This window comes from Jaculus jaculus, chromosome 7 (assembly GCF_020740685.1).
Source record: "Jaculus jaculus isolate mJacJac1 chromosome 7, mJacJac1.mat.Y.cur, whole genome shotgun sequence".
Lineage (NCBI taxonomy): Eukaryota > Metazoa > Chordata > Mammalia > Rodentia > Dipodidae > Jaculus > Jaculus jaculus.
The window spans coordinates 157,395,106-157,404,698 of record NC_059108.1 but is presented as its reverse complement, the minus strand read 5'-3'; the positions used below and the strand labels follow the sequence as shown (position 1 = coordinate 157,404,698).

The 9,593-nt window shown below is 50.4% G+C and overlaps 1 protein-coding gene across 6 annotated transcripts in view; it reads right to left on the bottom strand.

Annotated features, from left to right (window-relative positions):
• Nucleotides 1–12: 12 nt before the first annotated feature.
• Pacs2 (phosphofurin acidic cluster sorting protein 2) overlaps nt 13–9,593 on the bottom strand; it is a 97,094-nt gene continuing 87,513 nt past the window's right edge. For all 6 annotated transcript variants that reach the window (XM_045153982.1, XM_045153983.1, XM_045153984.1 and 3 more), the window contains exons 19-24: nt 8,302–8,344; nt 6,393–6,435; nt 5,988–6,129; nt 4,414–4,640; nt 3,967–4,080; nt 13–2,760 (exon numbers count right to left, since the gene is read on the bottom strand). In XM_045153982.1, the coding sequence (XP_045009917.1) occupies nt 2,642–2,760; nt 3,967–4,080; nt 4,414–4,640; nt 5,988–6,129; nt 6,393–6,435; nt 8,302–8,344 (688 nt within the window). In that variant the 3' untranslated portion in view covers nt 13–2,641. The remainder of the gene's footprint in view (nt 2,761–3,966; nt 4,081–4,413; nt 4,641–5,987; nt 6,130–6,392; nt 6,436–8,301; nt 8,345–9,593) is intronic.

Below are 9,593 nucleotides of genomic sequence, written 5' to 3'. Positions count from 1 at the left end.
ACCAAGAGGAAGTCAGCAGTGGGCGGCCAGAGTGCCGTCAGTTTATTAGTGTCGCTTCAGCACCTTGAAATCATCCACATGGTCACATGGAGCAGATTAACGTCTGCTCCCGAAAAAGCTATTTACATGAATCCTGCTTTCCATTAAAAGTACTAGCAACACACACACACACACCCTAGAAACCAATCACAGCGTACAGGACAGACTGCAGAAGTCCAGGCTCCCCAGCCGCCAGCCCCTGTTGGCCCCTCACCAGTAAGGAGTGTGGGGAATTCCAGAGCATGAGAGTCCAGTGGCTTGGCCCTATAAGTGATGGGACATATCCATGAGTTCATTTGGGGTGGAGGCTAGAGGCAGTCTTGGTGTTCCGCTTGGGAGGAAGACCTGCAGGGTGCATGACAAGCCCCTTCACATGTGCCCTAGGCCCCATCTGTTCCTCTACCATCAGCTCTGCTTAAGGTCTGCTCCAGGACACTGGCTAGCATGTCAGAGAGGATGACAGGGACCAACCTGGAAGCAGGACAGTACTTTACCTGCCCACGCAGTGTCACCCAGCGTTGCCCAGCAGTGACTGATGGTTAAGGCCAACACATACCCATCTTCACTGTCCTCATTGCTGCCCTATCAGATGGCTTTGGCTTCTAGTCATCCTTCAAAGGGACAAAGTGCTTTTCCAGGAATCCTCATTACAACTCCATGAGGTAGGCAGGGGAAATGGGAAACTGAGGCACAGAGAGGGATGACTGCTGCCCAGGTCTGTCTGTACCTGGCATAGAGCCTTTTGTGGTGGATACCTGGTGCTCAGATGCTAGGCTCTGTAGACCAGGCCCAGGGCTAGCTGCTGGACAGATGGTTCTTGCCCTCTCCTTGCATGTGTGTGATTGGAGCTGTGGAGCCAATCAAAGAAGTATGTGCAGGGGATGAGGTCTCCCAGAAAGAGTATGCCCAAATAGCCATGAACTTGAGCCACCTTGACCTTCAGTCTAAAAGGCTAAATTTTTCCTACCAAGGGTTAACTATGGAAAAACTGGAGGGGCAAGTAAACCAAGCTCTGGAGCTCTAAGCATCAGAGTTACCCGACTCCTTACTTCAAGCTCTTTTCACAGTGTATCTCAACCTCTGCCAAACACTGTGCTTAGAGACTGCCCCTGAGGCCTGTACCCAAGTCCTCACCTTAGACAAATGCACCATGTTCGGCAGGTATGTCACAGGAAAGAAAAATGGGTCCTCTCACCCCAGGAAAGATGAGGACTCCTCTGACTCAGCCTACCCCTGCTCCTGGTAGTTTTCTAAGCATAGCCTCATACAGTTCTCAATCTCAGGACACCAAGCCCAGAACTCCCAGGTGGGCCAGTGTCCTCGGTAGGGCCACAGCTTCCAAGGGCAGGAGATGGAGGGGATCTGCCTATGGATGAGGAGCATGTTGATAACAGAACCAAGGCAGTGCCTCCCACTTTCATGGGTCTGGGTGTGCCAGGTAGTCAAGTGGTCAATGACCCTGGCTGAAGGCTAGCATACTCCTCTCCTGCTAGGTGGGAAGGAGGTTGAGACAAGATTACTGCCCAGGATAGGACCCAGATGGCACTGAAGAACTTGGCTTGAATGGGCCCTAGCCTTGAAAGGGTTGCCTGGCACGTGCAGTCAGGCCAGCCTGCTGGAGCCTTCATTAGCTACATTTTTGCTGTAGGTACCACAGATGTGTGCGTGACACACACACACACACACACACACACACACACACACACACCCCTAATCTCCTGTCCCCCAGCAGTTCACAACCCAAAGACCCACATGGCTAGTCCTGGATGGTCCTGTTCCAGCAGGCATAGTAGTGGTAGGAGGGCACAGCAGGGCAAGCCTCAGGCAGATCCCAGCAGCATCTCCTGTTTCCCAGAACAGACACTGGGACATTTCAAGGACCACATGGATCTGTGAGGATTAGTGGGGGGGGGGGGGGGGGAGGGGGGGAGCAGCAGGATCTGTAGAAGTCTAGTATGCACTGTAGCAAAGGGGTGGATGGGTGGGACTTACTGGCTCCTCCTAGCCCAAGGGAACTTCAGGAGAGAGCAACATCTTTTTGGCAGCTATGTCAGCACATATATTGAGAGCATTAGAAAGGTCTGCTTCTATAAAACCTCTACCACAGGGCTAGAATTTATTGGGAGCCACGCCTGGATGGTGTTGGGGGTTGCTGTCCCTAGCTAGGGGACTGAGTAAGCTCATAACCCTCAGCCTCTTTCTACCAAGCTCCCAGGCCTTGCCTGCTCCAGGCTCCCTGAGGAAGCAGAGTCCTGACTTCAGGGAAGGACATAACATGAAGCCAAGAACCATTTCTTGCTTGTGGTTCTGGGGCATCCTGAGATCAGAATGTACCTTGCTTGACTGTCCATCCTCCCCTCTCAGCCAGACATTCTGGTTAATAAGCAGAGCAAAGTTACTTGGCACCCTACAGGGAGCTATGTTCCCCTTAGTTTGTGGGTTGTAAGCACATTCATACTTGACTGTTTCCTTGTGTTTTTAAGAGTCTGTCTCTGTAGTAACCAAGTGCTAACAGAAACACAGCTGCCCTCCATCAGTGGACAACACAGGACAGGAAATGAGCTCCTCCACTGTCCTGCGCCAGCTCCCTCCATGGGTAGAGCTAGAAGGTGGCCTTGGAGTGTCCAAAGATGCAGATGGGGAAGTGCTTCACATGGGAGGACCACTGGGCAGCCAGCTGGAAGAACTTGACATCGCTGCACTCCACGCCGTCGATGAGGACTGTGGGAGAGGGCCACCTGATTGCCTGCCTGTCTGGTGAGTTGCCAGCCAGGGAGCAGGACAAGCCCAAGGCTAGAGTAATCCTACCCTCTGAAGACTCAGTGCCATAGGGGCTCATCTCCCAGGGGAACTGGTGGCAAGGGCAGCTTAGGCCACACCTCAGCCAGGCACTGTTCATCCATATCACCTCCTCTCCAAGGCCAGTCCCATTTAAAACACTTGCACTTCCAGAGATGATTGTGAGGAGACCACCCTCCAACAACACAAGTGTACACATCAATCACCTTTAATCCCAGGCCTTGGGAGGCAGAGGTAGAAGGGTCACTGTGACTTCAAGGCCAGCACTCTAGGTCAGCATGGACTAGAGTGAGACCTTACCTTGAAAAAAATTAAAAAAAAAAAAAAAAAAAAGAAAAACTACAAAAGGAGAAGCTGAGCTCAGTAGTAAAGCTCTTGACTAGAGTATGTAAAGTCCTAAATTCAATCCCCTGCACCCCTTAAAAAAGAAAAAGAAAAAAAAAAAACAAAAACATAAAAATCTATCAGTAAGAACACAGAAAAAGTTGAAAAACCACTTGAGTTTGAAAAGCTCTTAGATGCAAGCAAATGATTTCTGAGAGCCAGGCATGGTGGCGCACACCTTTAATCCCAGCACTCAGGAGGCAGAGATAGGAGGATCACCATGAGTTCAAGGCTACCCTGAGACTACATAGTGAATTCCAGGTCAGCCTGAGCTAGAGCGAAACACTACCATGAAAAACAAAAACAAAAACAAAACAGGGCTGAAGAGATGACTTAGCGGTTAAGCGCTTGCCTGTGAAGCTTAAGGACCCCCGTTCGAGGCTCGATTCCCCAGGACCCACGTTAGCCAGATGCACAAGGGGGTGCACACATCTGGAGTTCGTTTGCAGTGGCTGGAGGCCCTAGCATGCCCATTCTCTCTCTCTCTCTCTCTCTCTCTGCCTCTTTCTGTCTCTATCTGTCACTCGCAAATCAATAAATAAAAAATAAACAAAAACAAAACAAAAAAAGTTTTCTGAGCATGAATTCTGTAATACGCCTTTCATAGCAAAACACTTGGTTCCTGTGCTAGATTTGATAAGACAGGAGTCTGCTTTCTTCCATGCTCACATTTAACAGAGAACCAAATGGGACATAGACTGACTCCCCTAGCACCCCATGGAGTACCCCCGAGGCCATGCTCACCCCTCAGCATGTTTTGCTGGTGCTTGGCTGTGCAGATCAGACGGCTGATGCCTTCGATGCACTGGCTTTTGGATTCCACATCCTTATCCTTTGCTTTCTTGGGCAAAAACATCACTGGGAGGAAAAGGCCCCTACAGTAAGCATGGCAGGAGAATAGCAGCCATGGGAACTCAGCTGGCCCCCACCCTCAGAATGGGATGCCAGTTTCTTCGTGTGACCAAGACACTAGCCCTCTGGCCATGAGACCAAAAGCTGCTCAGACCCTCAGTGTCCCCAAGGCTTAAGGGGCTATGGTATCAAAGCATGTTGGACCCCCTCCCCATTCAGAGGTGAACAGTAGGGACTTGAGTTTTGGGAACTTCCTGGAGAGAGACGTTCCCATCCCCAACAATCACCTTGATTGCCCATCTCCCACTCTCCAGTCTGCTTTCTGCACCCCCACCTCACCCTTCTTGTTCTTCTCCTTGGTGACCACGGTCATGGACATGGTGGCTGTGGCTGCGGCCTCGCCGCTGCTGGGCAGCCTGCTGACCTGGAGGGACCGGAAAGTGCACTTGAGCGTGTTTTTGGTGGTGGGCAGATCCTTCTTCTCGGCATCTCTCTTCCTGTCCAGGGGCTGTGCTGCTGTCCAGTAGTCCACCTGCAGCCCCATGAGCTCGGCACCTGTGCCCTGGCTGAGAAAGGCAGAGGGAGGCTGCTCACGCCCATGGCGATGGCATGACACTATCCTGTCACAGGCAAAAAGGTGTGGCCAGTACCTATCCAAACTTGCTGGCAAGTCAATTTCAAGAAGTACAATGGAGTTGTTTGCTGAAATACATTTTGTGCCCATTGGCCTGGTACAGTTGCTGTGCCCAGGCAGCCCACAAAACTACTTTCCAAGGGCCCTAGCGAATGGCTCTCTTAGAAGTGGCCTAACTAGCGTGAGCTACTGGCTGAAGGATTCGTGATAAGAAGCCAGCAATCTGACTGGACTTAAAATCTTTATGGCCCCACAGACCAACATTCCTGTGCAGGTGCAACTTTGCTCAGCATGGGTAAGTTCGGCTCAAGAGACAGGTGGCCTGGCAGGACGTGACTGACCCATGCAAGGTCTGAAGAACCTGTCTCCTGCACTTCCTCCCTCAGTTCCTCTTGGCATAGCACACTCTATACAAAGCGCTGCGCAGGCTCAGTGAGGCCTTATGTTCATTTATGATGGCTCCTGACCCCAGGGGTGCTCAACAGAAACATAAGGCCCCCTTGCTATATGGCAGATGTATCCAGCCATCCAGCCATCAAGAGTCCCTCACAAGGTCTTGGACCTGCCCACGCAACTCTGACAGGCTAGGAATATGAAGGGTGTTTCATCACCTTACAATAAGATAAGGTGCAAACTGTTTTTGAGGTAGTGTTTCACTCTAGCTTAGGCTGACCTGGAACTTACTCTGTAGCCCCAAGCTGACCTTGAATTTACAGCAATCCTCCCACTTCTATCTCCTAAGTGCCAGATAGAGTCTTTTTTTTTTTGGGGGGGGGGAGTTTCAAGATAGGGTCTCCCTCAAGCCCAGGCTGACTAGGAATTCATTATGTAGTCTCAGGCTAGCCTCAAGCTCATAGCAACCCTCATACCTCTGCCTCCTGAGTGCTGGGATTAAAGGCATGTGTGTCACCACACCCAGCTAGAGTGGGTTGTAAGCTAGAGTGTACACTTTTAATTCCAACACTCTGGAGGTTGAGATAAGAGGATCTTTGTGAGGTCAAGGCCAGTTTAGGGCTACAGAGTGAGTTCCAGGTTAGCCTGGGCTAGAGGGAGACTCTACCTTGCAAAAACAAGCCGGGCATGGTGGCGCACGCCTTTAATCCCAGCACTCGGGAGACAGAGGTAGGAGGACTGCTGTGAGTTCGAGGCCACCCTGAGTCTCCACAGTGAATTCCAGGTTAGCTTGGGCTAGAGCAAGACCCTACCTCAAAAAACCAAAAAAAAAAAAAAAAAAAAAAGAAAGAAAAAACAAAACAATAAAAAGAGAAGAGCTGTTTACCTGGGGGAGGACAGCCCTCCACTCACAGAAGGGGAGGAGGGTGGAGTGGGTGAAGCCTCCTTGGCTGCAGGAGATGTGGACGCAGAAGGTGGGGTGGAAGAGAGCGCATTGGAGCCTGAGGGAGCTGCATCATCTGAGTCACCTTTAGGGAGGAGTCACAGGCTAGGGTGAGACCTTCTGTGATAAACCTCAGGTGAGATGGACCAGGATCAGAGAAAGGGCCCCAGGGGCAGTGGCCTGTATAGAAGGCAGAAGAATCTTTTCCTTGGCTGGGAAAACACCCTGTCTGCCTTGACCTAGGGCTCTGTGGGGAAAGGAGCCCCACAATGAGAAGCAGCAGAGCCATGCTGGTCCCCAATACCAGAGAGACTGCCTATCCAAAGGGCCTCAGAGAGTAGAGGTTACCTGATGTGGCTGAGGATGGTTCCACAATTCCAACCTTCACAACCTAGGAAGCAACAGACACTCGCTAAAGGCTACAGGGGGGGCTGCTGGCCTGCCCCATTGCCTTGCTCAGGAACCCACCGTGGCGCTCAGTCAAGGCAGGGTACAATGTCCCTGCTGTTGTCCAGCCTCTGTGCCTATAGCAAGGAAGGCAGGTCCAGGCCCCATCTCATCTGTGGGGCAGAGCCCATGACTGACCGACATCCAGCAAGACCAGGATGCTGTACTTGGGCTGTAAGGCCACTGAGAAATCCTGCTAGAACTGAGCTGATAACCTCCTCCATGTAGACCAGCTGACAGAAAGCTTGAAGAAGCCATTCTGCATGCAGCTCAGTGGGAGAGAGAGAAACCACCAGTGAAGAAGAAACAGTGGACATGGCAAGCCTTATATTTTGCCAGCCAAGCCAAATGAGCCAACCAGTGCAATAGTGGCACATCTGTCTTGGTGGAAACAAACTACCCTCTAATTGGACTGGAGGCCCGCTCCATGGGAGGGAATACATCCCTGATACTGAAAACCTACAACAGGGGTAATCATTAGCCCTAGGGGTGTAATGTCTGCTGCTGTCTGGCTAAATGTATATACTATGCTCACCAAACTGCCCACTAAGCACTTCTCTTAATGTTTATACCCATATATTCATGCTACTCTCACTTTTGGTACAGAACCTTCTGTTTTCAGATGGCGGTGACCTTGAGATGACTCAGAAGGCATCATGGTGCTGGGAAGAAGTGACAGAGGAGTACTCAGAACTGCAATATCTCTATCACACCTTCCAAGGCTCAGGGTCCATTGCGGAAGAGGTGGCAGAAAGAATGTAAGAGCCAAAGGAAGGATAGGACTCCTTACAATATGCTCCTCTAGACACAAAATGGCCTGGATATCCATGACCCCACAGCACCTGACACTACCTACACAAGACCATCAAAATAGAAAGAAAAGATCATGACATCAAAATAAAAGAGAGACTTATTGAGAGGGGTAGGGGATATGATGAAGAATGGAGTTTCAAAGAGGAAAGCGGGGGTGGGGTGGGTGGGACGGTATTACCATGGGATATTGTTTACAATCATGGAAGTTGTTAATAAAAAGACCAGGATGCTGGCATGAAAGATGCTGATGTAAAGGCAGGAACAGTTCCAGAAAACTGCACAAGCTGATGGGGACAGTATATTCACTGTCCAGTATGGTAGCCACTAGCTACATGAAGCTGTGTGGTTTTAGAGTGAATTACACTACTACATCAGGGCCTGAGCCACATGCTAAGTGCTCACAGGACATTTTCATCACTACTAAAAGGCCCTGAGGACTGTAGACAGTACTGTTCCCTGCAGGGGATAGCTATTCTAAAATCTCATCCTGCCTGGAGACTGTGTGCCAGACAGCTATAGAGGTCTCACAGTAAGACATCTCTACTGGAGATAAGGTGGGAGGAAAAGGCTATAAAAACGGAGATGGGAGAGAGCCAGGGTAGAGGCGAGTCCAGGGCCGACAGAGGAAATGAAGTCTGCAAATTCATAGCCATATCCAGCCCAAGCAAAAGAAACCCAACAGGAGGCCCATCCTATCTCTTAACTCTAGGCAAATAGGGCTGAGTCTCCCCTCTCCTAGGTGCTGGGCTGGCAATGTCTGATACTGGCCCCCACAGTACCGGGTTGTTTCCATGCATCCATTATGGGAAGTTACAGCTCTTGTCTTTCAAATGCTGGAAAGAAGCAAGGGGCTTAAATAAGAAAGCAGGAAGTCCTTAGCTGGTTCCCATGGGCAAGAGTTCTGAAATGTGCAATGAATGCTAATGTAAAAGCACTCTGTTGTGACAGGCATCTTAGCAGGCCCACTTTTCTGGTGAATGAAGTTAGTAATACTCACCCCAACAAAAGGAATGAACCTCTGAGAGGATTCTTCATCAGGGCTGAGAGCAAGAAAAGCAGAGAGTTAATGTTCCCTCCCAGCACAGCCACAGCTTTCTTCTGGTCTAGGGCCTGGCCTACCCATTCTTAGCCCCAGATTTCTGTGCCCCTGGGAGGCGGCTGGTGCAGTCTAGTAACTGGGAGGATCAGGATGTATAGCTCCTCATCCCACCAGACTGCTGCCAGCCCCACCAAGCTGCTTCCCTGCTTGGCCTAGTGCTATGTATGTCCTATGGAGTCCAGACCTGAGGAACAGACTGGACCTTCTCCAACAGTTGGGGGTGGCCTCCCCAAAGCCAATGTCACTAGCTTTGGACATGCCAGGTCCTAATAGTAATACTCAAATGTAGTCTGAGGGCTAGGCCAGCCTGTTGGGCCCATGCTTGGAGGACCTGACCACACTTAGGATGAGGTTTCTGAATGTGGCTCTGCACAGCATCTGGCAAAACCACAGCCTATCCTGGTCATAGAATTGGGGGGGGGGTCCAGAACAAGAAGATCTGACTAGACAGGAATGCCTTTAGATAAATTCCCCGAAGGAGGGTCTCACTTTAGCCCAGGCTGTCCTGTAATTCACTATGTAGTCTCAGGCTGGCCTCGAACTCTCCACAACCCTGTATCTGCCTCTAAAGTGCTAGGATTAAAGGCATGTGCCACCACACCCACAGAAATCTTACATCACACCCTAACCACGCCCAACCAGCTGGCCTCACCTATTTCAGCTCGCCAGCCTGTGTCAGTAGCGGGATTTAGTGCTTGCCTATCTTATCCAATTAGATCTCTTATTTTTTTAATTTTTATTTTTAGAGAGAGAGAGAGAATTGGCACACCAGGGCCTCAGCCACTAGGCGAACTCAAGACGTTTGTGCTACCTGGTGGGTATGTGAAACCTTGAGCCTGCCACACCTTTGTGCATCTGGCTTACATGGACTCTGGAGAGTCGAAAATAGGTCCTTAGGCTTTGCAGGCAAGTACCTTAATCGCTAAGCCATCTCTCCAGCCCTAGATCTCTCTTTTGATGCATACCCTGCCCAGGTGTGGGTAAATTGTTCCTCTAAGCCCAGGCTGATTGGCTGGGAAACCTGATATAGGTGTGTCCAGGTGTGGTGGCACAAATTCTAAAGTATAACCTCCTGGACCCAGAGGGAGGTATGCATTTTCTCTCTCCAGAACAGGCAATAACATTTTTGGGTCCTCAAATGTGTAAGCCATGCTGGGGTGGGAAGAGACACTTTTTTATTAGTCTTCACT